The 20,393-nt window shown below is 43.1% G+C and overlaps 1 protein-coding gene, 1 long non-coding RNA gene and 2 pseudogenes across 16 annotated transcripts in view; 2 read left to right on the forward strand and 2 right to left on the reverse strand.

The window, feature by feature from the left end:
• Positions 1-5,810, reverse strand: part of PTPRM (protein tyrosine phosphatase receptor type M) — a 1,209,695-nt gene extending 1,203,885 nt beyond the window's left edge. For all 14 annotated transcript variants that reach the window (XM_063923506.1, XM_063923503.1, XM_063923501.1 and 11 more), the window contains exon 1: positions 5,641-5,810. In XM_063923506.1, coding sequence (XP_063779576.1) covers positions 5,641-5,716 — 76 coding nt within the window. In that variant the 5' untranslated portion in view covers positions 5,717-5,810. The remainder of the gene's footprint in view (positions 1-5,640) is intronic.
• The window catches only part of LOC134928131 (uncharacterized), a 305,108-nt gene continuing 289,738 nt past the window's right edge, over positions 5,024-20,393 (forward strand). For both annotated transcript variants that reach the window (XR_010177832.1, XR_010177831.1), the window contains exon 1: positions 5,024-5,210. This is a non-coding gene — a long non-coding RNA (uncharacterized LOC134928131). The remainder of the gene's footprint in view (positions 5,211-20,393) is intronic.
• Positions 8,749-8,866, reverse strand: LOC134930564 (5S ribosomal RNA; annotated as a pseudogene).
• Positions 10,257-10,374, forward strand: LOC134930250 (5S ribosomal RNA; annotated as a pseudogene).

The following is a 20,393-nucleotide window of genomic DNA, read 5'->3' on the forward strand; positions in this document are numbered from 1 at the left end:
GTATGGATTACAGCATATTTATACTCCAATTTAATGTGAACATGTCATAATTACATGCTTGGCGTATTCAAGCAAACTCTAATAGTGGCTTCCTTCAGTCACCAAACTGAATGAATGAGACAATTCCTAATAAAGGATTACTATGGAGTATGATTACCTGAAAAATGGGAATACCCATTCCACTATACTGTAAAGATAAGTCAACTGCCAAATGGTGTTCATAATTCCAGAACATATGTGCACTATATGTGCAGTGTATGACCCTACATACAATAAGCAATATACAATAATATCACCAATTACAAGAACATACTCTAATAATATATTGAAGTGATACAACCTATGTAAAAAGGGAGGGCTTGCCCATGCAAATTCACGACACCTATCATTGGGAGCTCTCTTTCCATAGCTTAATTTGGCAAATTGAGCCAGTATTGGTTGAACTATTCCCCACCTATCATTATCTGCTTCACAAGCTGCAAGTTTTCAGACCCCTGCTTTTTTTTATGTTTCATAGACATCAATTGATACACCCACAAACTGTAAAACAAAAGGAATGACTAGAGTAAAAAGGTCAGGTGCAGAGATACGTTTTTAAGTACCTATTTATTAAAAATGTGATAATAATTAGATTTGCTGTACAAAACACGCCATATTTAAATGTTCCTGTAAAGTATTTACCCAATGTAAAGGAACGTTAGACGTAACTAAAATAAACAGAATATATGATTATGATCCCAAAGAGATTCCAGCTAACATTCATTTTAATTATATTTACTGTTTTATCAAATAGTATATTCACTGTTTTATCAAAATAGCTTATAGTCACTGGTTTATCAAAATAGCATGAACCAGGGCCGGATCTAGGGGGGGGCAAGGGGGGTGACCGCCCCCCCTAACACAGTCATAGCCATGCCCACTTTTGAGCAGAAGAGAGCTCTCCGGGGAGAGCCTGAGGCAGAACGATGTGCTGCAGCTTATACCACAGCAGCACAGAGGAGCCAGGAGAGCAAGGGTTACAGAGCATTTGCCTCTCACTTGCTGGTGTGTGGGAACTAGGGCTAATAAATACAATTACCCCATAGCACAGTCACATGTACATAGATCAATCACAAAGCTCTATCTCAGTCTCACTCAAAAAGTTCAGTCAGAATTAAGAGAGGAGGCGTTAGGATCGCAGATGGGTGGAGTTGGGACTGTAGAGGGAGGAGTCAAGATTAAACAGTAAACCGCCCTACCCCCCCCCCCCCCAAAGAAAAGTCTAGATCCGTCCCTGGCATGAACACAATATGCACTTGGTGGATGCCACAGGTGACCTCACATTTATTTTCACATAGAAACCTAACAATACAAAGCAGTTAAACATCGGTTCATATACTGTAGCTCATACTCTATTTAGTTTTATCTACACTAGTCAGGTTAAGCATTGTCCCTCTGCCTGTTACACTAAAGAATATGGAAACGCTAAGCAAGCTCAGTGCTCTCGGCAATAGTGAGTTGAGGATATTACAAACTCAAGTTTTCTTTTCTTTTGAAATTTTACAATCTGGCTTACTTCAGCTTGTAAAGAATGTCTGATGGAGCCTTCCCTCTCAATGCAATGGAAAATTGGAACACTGCACACAGTATCTCTGCCATGTATTCACAGACAGACTATTATGAAAGAGGGAAACTTAGGAGTTTCACAAAATGTAGTTGAGAGGCTCACAGACTATTAAAAAGCACAGCAATACACTGCAGGCAGGGGAAGGATGTGTTGATAAAAGGATGAGAATACAGACAGTGGGCTGGTGTGTTTCTCAAATCTCATTTTATGGCACAATGAGAGGTAACTTCTTGCTCAGCACTATATAGCAGAACCACTGGGCTTCTCTGCTAGGTAAATCATCATGTATTGGACTACTAACAGTCTGGAGATAATTGAACAAAATGTAATTTTACAAGTCCAAATTCCATACATTTGGCCTAATTTTTTTTAATCATTTTAATTTTATCATCATTATTATTTAACTTATTAAATAGAGTAAAACTGGAATTGGCTCATCTATATATAAAGCGCTACAGAAGCATACATCACTTTAATAAAAAATAAATAAACAAATACTGAGACATGCATTAACTCTTTTTAATGAAGTGTATTGGCCTAAAGGCTACTTTCGCTGAGTTTAAGAGGTTCAAGATATTTTAAAGCTATTTCTTACTACTTTGGCAGAGTCCTAATATGCTGTATCCCAATCCCAGCTCTTCTCATGAACATGAAAATGCGTGTGTAGTGTCAACCACATAGTCTATCCTATTTCTCAATTCTAATTACAGGCTCAGGAAATATTGTGTACACTGCCAGTACTAGTTAAAGCATCCTTCTAAATAAGCCTACTTTGTTGTATTCTTGTTTGCTGTTGCTACAATAAAGTTACCAAATTCAAAATCAATGATAGGCTTAAAAAGCAAAATGTAAACCTACATTTTCAGAGGAAGTAAACACCATTGTTATAAATTATATGCAAGAGGCTTTGTACCATTTTGTTCATAAAACATATTTTGCTTCTCTATTGAATTGTCAGCTTGGGCTGCGTATCACATACTTTGATTGATGCAATGCAACAATGAGTGTCTGCCTCAAAATATCAGGAAATTACTCAAGCACAGGAAAATGCTATTTATTTGTTAATCCCAAATGGAAAGTCTACATCATACGTAAACAATAGAACTCACAATAGAAGCATTGCCTTCCTTTCCATTTTGAACAAGTTTAACTTTTGCCAACTTGAAAGACCTGAGTTTGCCTCATGCCTGAACAACAAAAAAAGATTTTCTCCCCTACATATAGACAGAAATGAGGATAACTACTGAGAATGTTAAAGCAACAGTCTTTAGTAAATCACTTCCTTAGCATCAATGAGCAATAGGATAGAATGTAAAGCAATGTGCAGTCGCTCATTAAATGTCACTAAAGCTGCCTCAAGTAAATTAGCATTAATAAAACTACTGTTGAGTTTCAGCACAATCGTAACTTTTTTGGGGGGAATATGTGACTATTATATTTAAAAACAAAACATACAAAGTACAGAATACAAGATTATATATCGCATCACTACAAACAACTTGCACAGTAAATGCCTTCAGGGAGCATCTTTTAGTGTTTAATGCCATCTTTTCCAGATTATAGAATAACCCTATAGTACAGTACATTGTTATGCATCTTTTCTGAAAACCAAAAGAAAGTAACTAAGTCAATAGCAACATATTAGCTATATTAGTTTAATACAATTTAAATGTAGCTGTAATAATGTAATCAGTTGTGATACAAATGTGCTTGTTTTTATAACATGACCTTATAACCAGGCAGAGATAGAACAGTAGTGATTCAGGGATCACATGAAAAATAAAAGAGCAACATAACTAAATAACATATTTACTAGTGCACTTGATTTTCGCTGAAAGTCCCCTGTTTTAAAGGTTTGTCCCTGGGAAAGTTTGTACCCAGATATGTCCCTGTTTTTCAATTTTAATCAATTCTGTAACATAATCCATCATTTACTATAATGCAATTCCAACAATGTATTTTAATTATATTGGCAATAATGAGCTAATATTTATTTCAAAGGAATGTTTAAAATCAAATTCTATATTGTCATCAGTCCAGACAATATTTCTCCATCTCTCTGCAGTGATATATCTGGTAAAACTTCTTTAAAATGTTGGCAACTGTAAAATAGGTATCAACCAATATAACTATTGTTATTGTTAATATTTATTGCAGGAAAGCCTTAATTTGTATTAAAACTTATTTTTCTGTCCAACAGGTCAGCACTATCACAATGTTCATGATTAAAGGGAGTTACATATTGTGTTTTATTAAGCCAGATTGTGCTATAAAACTGCACCACGACTTGCTCTGAAGGCAATGGCATGTACCTAACCAGTCATTCAGCAGTAGAATGTGGCTCACAAAACTTTGCAGAAGCTACAGTATTATATGACACTGGGAATAGTCACTGTACAGTAGTTCTGCAGCTGATCCCCGAGCCACATCTAGCAGGCAATGCACCTGGGTCTTCCTGCTCCTTTGTGAAGCCCAGGTGGCATTGTTCTCTGGGAATTCGGTGTCTGAGCAGGACATGACAAGTCCAAGAGGAAATTACCCTGTTTACTTTCATTGAGGGGGTGCAGGAAAGCAGCTGGGAAGATAAGGGGCTAGAGGAAGTAGGGTGGAGAATAAGGGGACTGAAAATGGATTAAAAGGAAAAAGGAAATTATGAAAACAAGCTGGGAGAGTAGATACTTGTGCATTCTGTAACTCCCTGGGTTTATATTGTGTTTGGAAAATCACAGTATGTACAACGTGTGATAACTTTCATCACAACAATATTATGATCAATGTTATTCAGAATATATGTAGGACAGGTAAATAAGAGAATAGAGAACATTAGTCTTTTCAAATATTCTGAAGAAATTACAAGAAATGTTTTAAATGCAGGTGTTACAGTACGTATAGCTATCCTGTGGCATGCTGGGCACTGTAGTTCCACAATTGCTGCAGACTCACTTTAGTCTACTTCCAATTACAGTGTGTAAGAAACGTGGGAGAACAATCACAACACAAGCACTTCCAGAAAATGAAAAGAATGCAGCCACCATGTACAGCTCGCAAATGCATTGCCGTATCTTTATCCAGGGTATGATACAGTATATATCCTGTATGTAATCATTCGGACAGTGGGGCAGATGTACGCCTGGAGAAGTGATAAAGCAGTGATAAGTGGAAGGTGTTCTGTATAGGAGGAAAAGTTGTGATAGGAAGTGTTCCCTAGCAGGTCCCTCTGTGTGTACATAACACCTGCTCTCTGTGTGTACATACACACCTGTGTGCTGGAACTTTGGGTGTTATTTCCAGCTAGAAGACTGACAGCGTCAGGGATGATCTGTGGCTACTAGCTATGCATGTAGTATGCTTGGATTGCTAGTCACCCTGTATGATCAGGAGGCTGTCAGTCTGTCTGCCAGTCCCCGCAGAGCTGGTCTGGATGACAGCGATTTGTATTCGGCCATGGATCACGGTGCAGCCTGTCACTCCGCCGGCCCATGCTCCCTGCAGCATGCCACGCGTGCCTCCGCTTACCACTCACTGCACCGGGGTATGTGTGACACAGGGCACGGATCAGCACCTTCCTCAGCATGCCATGCACTCATATACCAGTAACGCTAGGGTAAGTGGCATGCCTGCACATCATTGTGCTATGCTACACACTCACTACAGTGCATTAGATTGTTATACATACTGTAGCTATGTGTGTGTGTGTGTGTGTGTGTGTGTGTGTGTGTGTGTGTGTGTGTGTGTGTATGTATGTGTTTATGTGTAATTAGCCAATTAGTGGAGTCCCTATGGAAGTAAGGAGGAGGCAGTGTGACTTCCCCAGAACTCCGCACCGCTCACTTTCCCATGATGACAGATCGCCAAGCAGCGATCTCCGGCTGGCCGGGGGATAGCTCCGCATCGCTGCCAGTCTGTGCGCGGACAATAGCGCAGCCCGAGAGATGGCTCATACACAACATGACAGCTATACGGGCGGCAGTGCCGGGCTGCCCCCATCCTGCACACCCCTCTGACATCGCAGCCTGATCATCACTCCCACTTACCGGAGTACGGTCCGATCGCCACAGCAGGCAAAAGTCCGGCCAAAGTCAGGAGGCAACTTGCAAATACTTTCCCCATGGCAGTTCCAGGACTCACAGACCACAAGCACAGGCGTAAGTAAGTGGCGGCAGTTTATAGCGGAATGGGCGAGAAGACGGAAAGTATGGCAGCGGCAGTCCTTCTCCTCCCCTCTCCCCTGGTGTATATATAGGGGGCTGGAGCGAAGTTTGGATGTTCCTTGTTCCAGCGTCCCGCTTGCCTGCAAGAGTCCTGTGCGGAGGGGAGTGCTGCCCCTGGCTGGCTGCCTGCTCCGTGTATATAGTAATATGAGTGTGTCCTGCTGCAGCAGCGACTTCTCCCTGGCAGTGACAGCAGCGCCGCCCCTCTCACTCTGCTGCTGCTGCTGCTGCTGCTGCTGCACGCTCTGGATGTGGAAGTCGGCGCTGAGCGGTCTCCCCCTCTCCCGGCTATAAGGATCTTGCAGGGCGGCGCTGACGTCACACCCTCATTCACACTCGCACAGCAGCGCCCGCCGCGCACTGACAGGCTGCGGGGACCCGTCTGCTGCTAGCGGGGCTGAGGCTCCTTCCCTACCCGCTGCTCCTGCTCATCATGGGCACAACCTACTGGGGAGACCCGCGGGTCCACACCACAGGGAGCTCCGGAACCGTCTTTCTTATGCTGTATAGTCATGCACTTCTAACTACTGTGTTACTTGCTGGGCGTTATGGGCTACACTTATTGAACGTGTACACTACTTGCCCCACACCCTTCATGGGGTCATCCTCAATCATACATTTCAGAGCAGTGCGGAACATGTAAAATGCAGGGATTATAGGAAAGTTTGGGACACTGTCACACGTAGGGCCCCATTTGTCAACGAGTTTCCTTGCTGGAAACTCGTTTTAAGTGGTAAATGGGACCAATTTCTATTTAAGTTAGCAGCGCTATTAGCCTTTCATATTCCCTATACTGCTGCACAGTGCCAGATTAAGGTCCACATGGGCCTGGAGCTGAAATTTAGGAAGGGCCTATGGTGTGCCTCGGCAGGAGGTGTGACAAGCGCTGCAGTGGTGTGATTAGTGATGTGGGTGTGTGACCAGTGCAGTGTGGGTGTGGTCTAAATAGGGTGTGTGGCTATCCCGATGGAGGTCAAAGCTAGTGCCTACCTTCAACCACTTAATAGTGGCGCTATAACAAGAAAACATTTGTAACCAGTAACCACCATATGATACAGAGAATCAGTTACCACCATATAATACAGAGAATCAGTAACCACCATATAATACAGAGAATCAGTAATCACCATATAATACAGAGAATCAGTAACCACCATATAATATTGAGAATCAATAACTACCATATGATACAGAGAATCAGTAACCACCATATGATACAGAGAATCAGTAACCACCATATGATACAGAGAATCAGTAACCACCATATAGTACAGAGAATTAGTAACCACCATATGATACAAAGAATCAGTAACCACCATATGATACAGAGAATCAGCAACCACCATATAATACAGAGAATCAGTAACCACCATATGATACAGAGAATCAATAACCACCATATAATACAGAGAATCGGTAACCACCATATAATACAGAGAATCAATAACCACCAATACTGAGAGCATCTAAATGACCAACATCTAACACAGAGAGCATAGCAGTGACCGCCATATGATACAGAGAGTTGTATCAACATGCAAAGAAGATGGAAAGGGGAGAAACGATGGGGCAAAACAGAGCAAGTGTAGGAAGATTAGAAAAGATCGGGGCAATACAGAGGAGATAGGGAAAGGGGAGCAGAGATAGGGGCAAAACAGAGCAAACAGGGAACTGAGGGCTCATGGGACACGGTTACTGATACAGATACTTATTGACACAGACACCACTTACCGACACAGGAATATCTTACTGACACAGGCACACTTGCAGACAGACACCGCTTACCAACAGACACCCCTTACTGACACAAATACAGATATAGACTGAAGACCTTACTGACACACAGACCACCTACTGACACAGACTTACTAATACTTACCACTTACTGACACCTACACAGACACCTCTTACTGACACAGACACTGCTTACTGACAGATATCACTTATGGACACAGGCACCCCTTACTGACATATTCCACTTACTGACACACCTTACTAACACAAACATTTATTGACACAGACACCACTTACTGACAGATGGCACTTACGGACACAGACACCACTTATTGGCACATAAATACTTAATAACAGACACCCCTTACTGACAAAGATACAACTTAGTGACACAAACACTCTTACTGGCAGGGATAGGGATGCTCCAAAGGAGGTTGGTGATTCCGCACCAGTATTGCACAATTACATGTGTTTATAAGGACCAGTATACATTTGTACGGAGATAATCTCTTATTGCTATCTGGTGGTGCACCCAGAGTCAGAGAAAAGCTAGAGCAAACATGGAATAAAGAAGACTCTTTTTTGGGTGCACTCTTGTTAAATGTGTATTTATGAATGATATTAAAACATATAATTTTATTATGTTTTATTAAAATATTGTCCGTATCCAGTCATTCTCCCCATGAAATTAATTTATATCACAAGACGGAGATACCCATAAATATATTTGTTGGGGAAACAAAGTCACAAATGGGGTTATGTCCTGGTTTAATCTATCCCAATATAGACTGGCATGGAGGTGTAGATATAATCACCGTACACCTGTTCTCATGCCATACCAGTACAAGCAATGCTTGTTTTAATGGGACCAAAATTGGTCATGCAAAAGTAGGTATCAATTACACCGGGAGTGTGTATACCATATATATTACCTTGTCCTGTCCTCGACACTTAAACCCTACTGAGTGTGCCTGATATAGTGGAATAAAAATTCCTAATTAATTCTCGCCTGAGAAAGTAATCATACACCTATTCTCATATCGTATCCGTACAGGCAGCGCATGTGTTGATGAGACCAAAATTAGTAATATACAAATGTTCTTGCCTGAGAAAAATCAGGAAGAATACATACAGGTGGGAAGGAAGAAGTAGTGGTGATACTGCTGTTGGTATTGAGTTTTGATTTGAAACAGCCTCAGATTACTACACTGGGTATTCTCTGAGGGTCACCCCTCAGATACTGACCCAGCCCATCACCGTTTTGCTTCCAAGATCAGACGAGATTGGGCTCTAGTGGTGAGGTATGATAGTAACCTATAAATGAAGTGTTTCACTCACCAATGAGAGTGCACCTATTGGTAGATTAAGGGAAAAGTGTGGATCTGCTGTCCCTGTTAGACCTGGGATTACTCCCAGGAATCATGGATGAGAGTCCACGAAAATAAGGAAAGTAATGAATTCTTTGTAAGAAATAAGAGGATTACACAATACACTATTCAGGCAAAATTGCACATCTGTATTGTCTATGGTATGTGTTCACGGTGTCACCGTATGCAAGAAATCGGGGAAAATGCCCTATTATGGGAGAAAAATTTTCATCCACACATTTTCATTTCAATTTGAACAACATATCCAATAGTATCATAAAAAGAGGTCTCAGATACAATGTATATAAGAATATATGACGGGTAAAGGTAATATAGTAATCAGGTACAGCATGCATGTGTCATGACTGGAGCTATCATCTCCATTCATTGGTTACACCTGGGATAGATATGCTGTCTTAGGCATCAATTAGTGCATATACCACTGAATAATCACAAAAACTGATAGAAAAAAATGATAGAAAAAAATAATAATAATAATAATAATAATATCAAAGGTGATACCGATTACCGCCCAGGTCCCTGGGTCAGTTAAGAGTGATTGGTAGTATAGGTATTGCATTGGAAGTGAGCAAGCCCGTTGTTACGGGTGAAACGCGTTTTCCTATCTAATATGCAGTAAGGACTCTGACTCCTATCCAATATGCATCAAGGACTCTGAGCAAGGCATGCAATAGGATCCTACACGGGAGAATACCTATACTACCAATCACTCTTAACTGACCCAGGGACCTGGGCGGTAATCGGTATCACCTTTGATATTATTATTATTATTATTATTATTTTTTTCTATCATTTTTTTCTATCAGTTTTTGTGATTATTCAGTGGTATATGCACTAATTGATGCCTAAGACAGCATATCTATCCCAGGTGTAACCAATGAATGGAGATGATAGCTCCAGTCATGACACATGCATGCTGTACCTGATTACTATATTACCTTTACCCGTCATATATTCTTATATACATTGTATCTGAGACCTCTTTTTATGATACTATTGGATATGTTGTTCAAATTGAAATGAAAATGTGTGGATGAAAATTTTTCTCCCATAATAGGGCATTTTCCCCGATTTCTTGCATACAGTGACACCGTGAACACATACCATAGACAATACAGATGTGCAATTTTGCCTGAATAGTGTATTGTGTAATCCTCTTATTTCTTACAAAGAATTCATTACTTTCCTTATTTTCGTGGACTCTCATCCATGATTCCTGGGAGTAATCCCAGGTCTAACAGGGACAGCAGATCCACACTTTTCCCTTAATCTACCAATAGGTGCACTCTCATTGGTGAGTGAAACACTTCATTTATAGGTTACTATCATACCTCACCGCTAGAGCCCAATCTCGTCTGATCTTGGAAGCAAAACGGTGATGGGCTGGGTCAGTATCTGAGGGGTGACCCTCAGAGAATACCCAGTGTAGTAATCTGAGGCTGTTTCAAATCAAAACTCAATACCAACAGCAGTATCACCACTACTTCTTCCTTCCCACCTGTATGTATTCTTCCTGATTTTTCTCAGGCAAGAACATTTGTATATTACTAATTTTGGTCTCATCAACACATGCGCTGCCTGTACGGATACGATATGAGAATAGGTGTATGATTACTTTCTCAGGCGAGAATTAATTAGGAATTTTTATTCCACTATATCAGGCACACTCAGTAGGGTTTAAGTGTCGAGGACAGGACAAGGTAATATATATGGTATACACACTCCCGGTGTAATTGATACCTACTTTTGCATGACCAATTTTGGTCCCATTAAAACAAGCATTGCTTGTACTGGTATGGCATGAGAACAGGTGTACGGTGATTATATCTACACCTCCATGCCAGTCTATATTGGGATAGATTAAACCAGGACATAACCCCATTTGTGACTTTGTTTCCCCAACAAATATATTTATGGGTATCTCCGTCTTGTGATATAAATTAATTTCATGGGGAGAATGACTGGATACGGACAATATTTTAATAAAACATAATAAAATTATATGTTTTAATATCATTCATAAATACACATTTAACAAGAGTGCACCCAAAAAAGAGTCTTCTTTATTCCATGTTTGCTCTAGGGATAGGGATGCTATCAGATATTGTGGGGCCTGGGACAGAAAAAATAGGTAACCCCCCCTGAACCACATGGTCTCATACATGCATATGCTGCCCCATAGCCATATTTCCCTCTGTCTCTGTTACACCTCCCACATTACCCTCTGCCTCAGTGACATGGCCACATTGACCTGTCTCTCAGCGTCCCCCCTCGCCACATTCCCCTCTGTCTCTCAGTGACTGCTCCCACATTCCTCCTTGTGTCAGTGACACCCCATTTTTCTGTCTCTCAGCGACCCTCCTCCCCACATTCACCTGTCTCTCAGTGAACCCCCAAACATTCCCCTGTCTCTCAGTGACCACCACACACACACTCACATTCCCCTCTGTTTCTCAGTGACCACCACACACACACTCACATTCCCCTCTGTTTCTCAGTGACATTCTCCCTCACACACTCACATTCCCCTCTGAGCAGCAACATTAATACAAAGATGCTGGCCGCTGAGCACTGTCCTGGCCCAGGGACATCTCAGGCATCCACAGATTACACATGGTACACTGCCAGGCTGTCTGGGAGTACAAGAGAGGGTGGTTACTGGGCCACATCTAAGCTGGAAGATAAGCTCTGCGGGGCAGGGCCAGAGCTTAAGTGCAGTGTTAGCCCTACTAATGGAGCCAGAGGAAGCCCCCCTTTCTTCCCAGGCCAGGTACTCCTGTCCGGCAGTCCCCCATCACCCCTGATGGCGGCCCTGAACATGGATATCCCTTACTGACAGATACCACTTACTGACACAGACACCACTTACCTATACAGACATCTCTAATGGACACAAATAGCCCTTACGGACACAGACACCTCTTACTGACATAGACACCCCTTACTGACAGACACACTTACTGACACAAACACACTGATATACACTTACTGACACACACACACTTACATACAGACACTCCTTAATGATACAAACATTTAGTGACAGATACCACTTAATAACACAGACAACCCTTACTGACAAAGACGCCACTTACTGACACAGATGCCACATATTGGAACATACAAAATTACTGACAGGCACGCCTTACTGACACAGATACAACTTACTGACACAGATCACTTACTGAGACACCACATACTGTCACAGATACACTTACTGAGACACCCCTTACTGACACAGACACTACTTACTGACAGATAACACTTACTACTGACACATACATACTTACTAACACACACCCCTTACTGACACAGATACAACTTACTAATACAGATACCCCTTACAGACACACATGACACAGAGACCGCTTACTAACACAGATAAACTAATTGCCTCAGACACCACTTACTGACAGACACTACTGATACACACAACACAAACTTACTGACACAGTCACCACTTACTCATGACATACACGCACAACACAGACACTACTTACTGACACACACAGATACAACACAATACTTACTGACACAGACACCACTTACTGACAGACACTACTTTCTGACACACACACACACACACACACACACACACACACACAACATAAAACTTACTGACACACACCACTTACTGACACCAGTGGCGTAAGTTCATACCAAGTACCCCCCACGCCCTCCACAGCATTGGTGACCCCCATATGCTACTGATAGCATCGTCTCCTCCATATTGTAACAACAGCATCGGTGACCCACAGATACTACAGACAGCATTAATGGTCACCACATACTATATCCCTCAATCTAATAAAAAAAATCTCACAACAGTTTAGATTTATCTTGGGAGTATCAAGCCAAGCAAAGTGCGTAGAAGAAAGGGCATGGAAAAATGCAATAAAAAAAACAATTTAACCCCTCCCACAGATCAAAAATAGACTCATCCTTTGGGGGAGGGGGGTACAGGGTGACACACACACACACAGAGGTGGAGAGTGTAAACTGTGTCATACACAGGGGGTCTGGGGGTACAAAATGTCATACACACAGGGTAGGGGGTGCAGGGTGACTTACACACAAAGGTAGCAAGTACAGGGGGGTCACACACCAGGGTGAAGGGTGCAGGGTGACATACACACAAAGGTAGCAAGTACAGGGGGGTCACACACCAGGGTGAAGGGAGGTACAGGGGGTTACACACACACACATACAGTGGTAGGGGTACAGGGCAGTAACACACAGGAATGGGGGGGGGGGTAGCTGGGTACAGGACTACCTGGTCACTCACTGCACTGTGTCCAATCCGAACCTTGCAAGTGGTGAGCTGCATGGTGTCATAGGGAGGCCCACGGATCCAGGTGCAGGTCGAAGAGGAGACCAGCGGTAGGAGGATCCACGATGGACACGGAGCTCACCAAGCGCCAGCTGCTATGCTGTCCTATGGTGCCGCCCGACCTGTAGTGTGAGAAGGAGTTTAGGACACTGGAACAGTGTTTGCTATGGAGAGGCCGACCTCTGCTTCACCGCAGCTGCTGGAGGAGGGAGAAAGCCGGGCCTGCTCTGGAGGAGGGCAGCAGCTTAGTGATCTGTCCTGCCGGTGGCCACCCGACCGGAGCGGCGTGTTTACATTTGCCAGCCAGCCGAGCCTCGCTCGGCACATACACTCCCTCCCACTGCAGACTCAGAGCTGCCCTACCTACCAAACCACCATCACTCTAAGGGCCGGCTCTGAGACAGCGGCGGCACAACAGCGGTGACGAGATCCCGGAACTCTGCTCTGACAGCAGCAGCAACGGCAGGTGTGCTACCACTCAGCGCTCACTGCTGAAGTGGTCAGCGACGCGCCAGTTACACACACACAGCAGTTATAGATGGATTCATCTATAACCTCAGTGCCTGCTCTTTTGTGCCCCTCTGATGGCTAACGCCCGGCGGCAAATGTCTCCTTTGCCTCCGGGAGTTACGCCACTGACTGACACAGACACACAACACTTACTGACACAGATAGCACATACTGACAGACACTATTGACACACACACATACAACACAAAACTTACTGACACACACCATTTACTGACACAGATAGCACATACTGACAGACACTATTTACTGACTGACACACACAACACAAAACTTACTGACAGACACTACTTACTGACACATACATGCAACACTTACTGACATAGACACCACTTACAGAGGAGACCTCAGGGCCTGGTGTGGAAGACAACTTTTGTAAGACAGCAGCCCCTCCCCCCTCTTTCATGAGGCATTTTCCTGTTGGGAAGCTGCAGCGGGGATAAGCAAAGCATGTATTTTGGATTGGCAGGGGGCGGAGCCTCGGTGAATGGGCGGAGCTTCAGGCGGACCCAGGGGCGGAGCCTCAGATAGATACAGGAAAGGAAAGCCACTGGCACTGGCTGCGGTAGGTTAGTTACTAGTCAGTGCCGTGGTGGGGGTGAATGAGCAGCCGGAGGTGAGTGCGCTGCTGTGTGTGGTGACAGGAAATATATTTTTTCCTGTCATCACTGGCTTCACTGCACTGCAGGGATCTCTGTGGGCCTATTTTCAATGGGAGGCTTGGAGCTGCAGCTCCATCCGCCCCATTGTTAATCCGGCCCTGCTGCTGCACAGTAAAGTCTATTTAACAACGAGCGCTATTTCTGAAATAGCGCTCACTTACCTAAAATTGCTTCGTCTGCTCCGGGCAGACGTTATGGACACCGCTGCAGCGGTGTCCGACCTGCGCTCCGGCTCCCCCCTCCCGCAGCAATCCCGGCATGCATCACGCCTGCCAGGTTGCTGTAGTGACAGGAAAAAAAAATGTCCGCCGCGTCCGGAAATCACTACTGCGCATGTGCCGGGAGTATGTATACAGCGCCGCATGCGCAGTAGTTAGGGACGCCGGAGAAAAAGAGCATTCGTCAGCGCTGACGGGTGTTTTAACGTTACTGCTCGCCAGCGACAGCTTCAATGCTGAATACAAGTGAAAAAGCGCGGCGAGCGGTAACGTTAATTAGCATAAGACATTTTTTTCGTTCATAAATGCGGGCCGTAGTTCCAAACTGTCCCCAATTTCCAGAGATATTCCCAGGTTTTAAACGTGTTCCTGGAAAATTGCCCATTTATTGTCCAACTGTGCACCTAAATCATTTTTATTCTGCATGTTGGATGCAATTCTCACCATCCATACTTTAAAAGGCTTTATATCAGTGGTGGATCAAGCAGGAGCAGGGATATACAGACTGTGGCAGTGCTTTTATATACAACGTGGTGATTCAGATCTGATCGCTGTTGTGCGTTTTTTCACAGCGAGCGATTAGATCCTAATTGCACATGCGTATGCACCGCTATGCGCACGCACATCGATCAGCAACAACGGGCATCGCCGGTCAGCGACGGGATGGTGCAAAAAATCCGATCGCACGGGCATTCGCAAGGTGATTGACAGGAAGAGGTCGGTTGTGGGTGGCAACTGAGCATGTACTGGGAGTGTCCGGAAAACTCAGGCATGCCCAAGCGTTTTCAGGGAGGGTGTCTGACGTCAGCTCCAGCCCCGATCAGCCTGATTCTATCGCACTGGAAGAGTAAGTCCTGGGCTGCGCAGAGACTGCACACACAGAATTTTTGCAGCTCAGCTACACATGCGATCGCATACTTACACGGTGAATTTATACTCCCCCCTGTAGGCGGCGACTATCTGATCACATGACAGCAAAATTAGCAGCCCAGCGATCAGATCTGAATTAGACCCCAAGTGTTTGGCAGCCTAGAGGCAAACAGAGAATCCTGCCTAACTACTCTCATTGGGACAGACAGTATGTATTAAAACTTGCAGAGATAAAGTACCAGCCAATCAGCGCCTACCTGCCATGTTACAGGCTGTGTTTGAAAAATGACAGGAGGTGATTGGTTTATCTCTTCCCAAGCTTTGATACATATTCCCCACCAAGACACAGGGTGGGATGTACTAAATAAAAATGTGGGCAAAACTTAGAAATGTCATTGATAAAGTTTTAGCCACTTTCCCATATGTATCAAGCTCCGGAGTGCAATACATTCCGGAGCTTGGACCCAGTAGGCAACCTTATCTATAGATGATGTTGCCTAACAGAAGCCTCTGGGATCCTGGCGTTGCCTAATCGAAGCCTACAGAAGCCAATCAGATCCCTCCCAGTGTCCTCTGCGATGCACGCATCATTCTGCACATGGCCAAAAGGACTCCCAGGTCATAAACCCAGAAGTCCTTCAATTGCAAAGAACAGCTCTTATAGGGAGAGCTGTCCTTTGCGATTTTTAATCACATTTGTAGATTAACGCTGGTATGTACCCGATAAGTGGTGGGATGCATTGCATCCATGAGGTGATGCGTAGTACATCCCGCCCAAAGTGGCTGTGTGATCTGTGTCTATTTCTGAATCAGGCATATGATAGGGATTGTACAGCACAAAGATCATTAAAGTTAGTACATTGCATGACAGATATACCACTTAAAAGTCCATTTATCAATAACTGCATTTGCATTGTGATCTGGGCGTGGTAGTAAGTCTAAAATCAAATAGCAGTTTGTGATTATACCGCATGACAAGGAGCCCAAAAGGAGCATTTCCCTGTGATGTGTTCGGTGAAGAGACCGCATCTGCAGTCTTTTCACTCCTCTATCAGGACACCTGCACATTACTGACCACGCATACGTGGGGACCATGGCTGGAGATGGGATGAGAAGTGTAGCCCATAGGTTACAGCTGCACAGCGTCATGTTCAGATGCAGTTACCAAACTCTGGAATGGTTCCCATCCCAGAGCTTCATAAATCTGACAGTATTATATCCCCCATAGAATCTATGGTGGTGGCGGCTGCTGCCGGTAAATTAACAGACCGCTTCAATATTTGCTGCGGTCTCTCCTTCTTAAATTTTCATGATACTTAGGGATCTATTCATGTACAAATGCAATGTTTTGGTCTAACTTATCACCAAGCATTGCATTCGTATGTGCGGGTTTTTAACTTATCTTTACCGCAATTCATTGATCCCTTCCTGAACTCTGTCACGTAGTGCTAAACTGGCCGTCCACGATGTCCTCTTCTCTGCTTCTGCCGCGCCTACTACGCCGATCTGCCTCTGGCGCATGCGCACCTCATGCTTGGCGAGCTGCCCGTCAAGTGGTTGCTAAGGAGATTCCTCACAAGCCGGAAGCAGTGCGAGCTGGGTAAAAGGGGCGGAGCTTGCGGACGGAGCGGCTAGTACCGAAGCAGGGGAAAGAACAGGCTTAGCGTCAGGCAGGTAGATACTACGCCATCCTCAGGTGGCGAAGCGGCACAGAGAAGAGAAGCGGAAAGCTGAGCTTTCCGCTTCTACATGAATTGCAGATACCATACAAGTGTATGGTACTGCGATTCCAGCACAGAGCAGGGATACCGCAGGAGAAGTAATAACGTTCTCCGCGGTAACCCGCTTTGTGAATTGCGGTAAGCAGAGAAAAGCCCTGTTTAACGCAAAACAGGGCTTTTCTCTGCTGCATGAATATACCCCTTAATATTTTCGTGTATCCCCCAAAAATGGATATTTTCAGGGAATATGATGCAAATATTTAATAATAAATTGACCTCTTAGCAATCATGATTCCTGAAAATGATTGTGAACTTGTTGTCTACTGTGATACACTAGATTGGACATGCTTAAGATTTAATTAAGATATGATACAATCAGTATAAGTATATTGATTTTAATTATTATATAAAAAGCGCATGCATTTACCACCTCCCATTCTGGCATTCCCACACTGCCTAAAAAAATATTTGACCTGTCAATGGGTCCAATTTTAAAAGGTGCCCTGCAGCTCATATCTATTAGTGTTTTTTCAGTTTATTTTTACTTATAGTAACTCCAGATAAAGAATCAGAGTCAACTATGTGACTCATAATCATCGTTTCACCTAAAGCGGAACTGAACGTATCAAACAGGAACTAAAAGCAAACATTTCATTACAAATCTCTATGCTCATAAGTTGTCCTTATCTTTCTCTTTGAAACTAGCTTCCCTCTCCTACCTACATGGTTTCCCTTTATAAAAGGTCCTTTGCCATTAACCTGCCAGTGAATGTGTTTAACCAATTACATTATTGCAGACAGACTAGTGTTCAATGAAAGTCTACTACAACACTGCCCTCTGCTATCATATGCCTATGGTATGTATGGCATGTGATGTCAGGTGCCAGTCCATGTTTCCTTATCACTCCATCTCCTGGTGCAAGGAGAGAATATCCAGAGCTCATGGGTATGTAAAAATAAAATATTGTTTTCTCAAAGTACTGACCTGTATGATTTTGTATTTCCTCTTTCAACTATTTACTATTATACTGTATATTATGAAACTAGTATTTATGCGTTCTATTCATAGAGAAAAGAAAAACCCTGTTTAAATGATAACAGACATTTTCTTCTCTTCCTACGTTTTAGAAAAGGGGTTTACCGTGGAGAAATAAAAGATTATTTTTTTTATTGCGGTTTTAGCAAAATAATAAGGTGCACATAGTTTTGCATGGGCTTGCTTGTGTAGTATGCCATTTTGTAATGTAACGAGGCACTTTGTTTCTGTGTAATAGATTAAAAAAAAAAAATCGTATTTTTTGTTTAAATGCTTTGCTGTTGCTGGTTCAGTGCTGACCTGGGAACTTCCAGATTTTATAACTTATGTAGGGTGTGCATGGGACCCTGGTCAGGTCTGCTATGGGGTGAAGAAAGCAATAACACCTTGGTGTAGATTTACTATGCGGAGGGCCGCTGAGAATGGCCACAGGCTTGGATACTTTCAGCAGGGACAGATTAACAGTGGGGCAGATGAAGCTACGGCTCCAAGCCCCAGATAAAAATAGGCCAATCACCATGACAGCATGATGATGATGATGATTAACTGCCCAGATGGTCACATGGTTGCCATAAATTATATGAATATAAGTTATATTTCCTCATAATTTCCTCACAAAGTGAAGTTGTTTTTATACCTTTACGAATCTTGAGAGACATTGGGGATTATAGTGTAGGGAGCGTTCACGCCATATGTCACTAGCTACACCCACACAACATTAGCCACATCTACTTAACTTTTCACAATAGGCCTTTGATCATTTTAAGCCCGAGGCCCATGTGGGCCTTAATCCTGCCCTGATAGGGGGAGTGGCTAAATCCAGAGAGGCATGGCCAAGCCCCCTCACAAAAATAGCAGATAAGAGCTTGCCAGGAACCACGCAGTGGATGCTACAAATGTAGTAAATCCCGCCCCTAATGCTGTCCTTTTCAATGCAGCTGAATTAGACCTGGTATGCCTCTTCACCTTATCAGCAAAGGATGGGGAGAGTGAGAGAGAGAAAGATAATCTTAGACAAATACATTTGGTGCAGTGGCCCACAAACTCCCATGAGTGCCACAAATAATCCTTTCCAAAACAAAATTATCTGTAAACTGTGCTTCACTCTGCCTTTTGCACTTTCCGCACTGCTCACGTGTGGTCGTGCACATTTTTCTGATTTAAATAATTTCTGATGGATAGCTCAATAGAAACAGGATATTACAGTAGGGAAACCTAACTGGGTTTTGCTCACACCTCTGTGCTGAACTTCTTAAAGCTGAAAACTGAGGGGTAGAAATAATAGTAGATTTCCATTCAGTAATTTTTCTTCTGATTTGAAGGGTAGGGGTTGCAGCTAGATATTGTGAAAATCCACAGGACTTGTCTCTCACCACAGGCTGTAGAGTCATGCCACTGATTGCAGAGCAAAGTCTGGCAGTACACCGTGATTCATTGTAAGCATCGTATAATGAGTGCCATGATGAAACATTACTATAATGTGAGGAACTTTTGAAGGAACTTTCACAAGAACTTTTTTTAAAGTGCATCCATATATATATATATATATATATATATATATATATATACCAAAATATACCCTTATCCCGTGCTGTGGTATAGCAGCCCTCTAATTCGATCCTTCTGTTAGCAAGGACCAAACAACACACACCTCCAAAAAATGAATTAGAAGGCGCTGACAATCACTTCCCAATAGTACCAGCAATATCAGTGACCAAATATATCAATAAAAATATTTATTTATTAAAACAGCATTCTTTATGCCCAAATTTACAGAGATAACCCTTTCACAAAAACAGATCAAATCAATTATGTTAAAAGCTTTAGTGAAGGGTATTATTCGATCTCTCTTCAACCCTGAAGTGTTTCGTCCTTCAGAGACTTCTTCAGAGGGATGGTCAGTTAAGCTGGTAAAGTGGAACGCACTTCCTGGATTCTCCAGCGGAAGTGGCGTTTGCAAATAGCGTCACCTCCGTCCTGCTGAATGTAAAATTATTTACATGAAATTGTTTTGTAGAATTGTTCTACGAACTTGAACTAGAGAGTGGTTTAATGAGCCAGAATATTCGTATGATTGTCATTTTTTGGA

This window comes from Pseudophryne corroboree, chromosome 5, assembly GCF_028390025.1.
Source record: "Pseudophryne corroboree isolate aPseCor3 chromosome 5, aPseCor3.hap2, whole genome shotgun sequence".
NCBI classification, from domain to species: Eukaryota; Metazoa; Chordata; class Amphibia; order Anura; family Myobatrachidae; genus Pseudophryne; species Pseudophryne corroboree.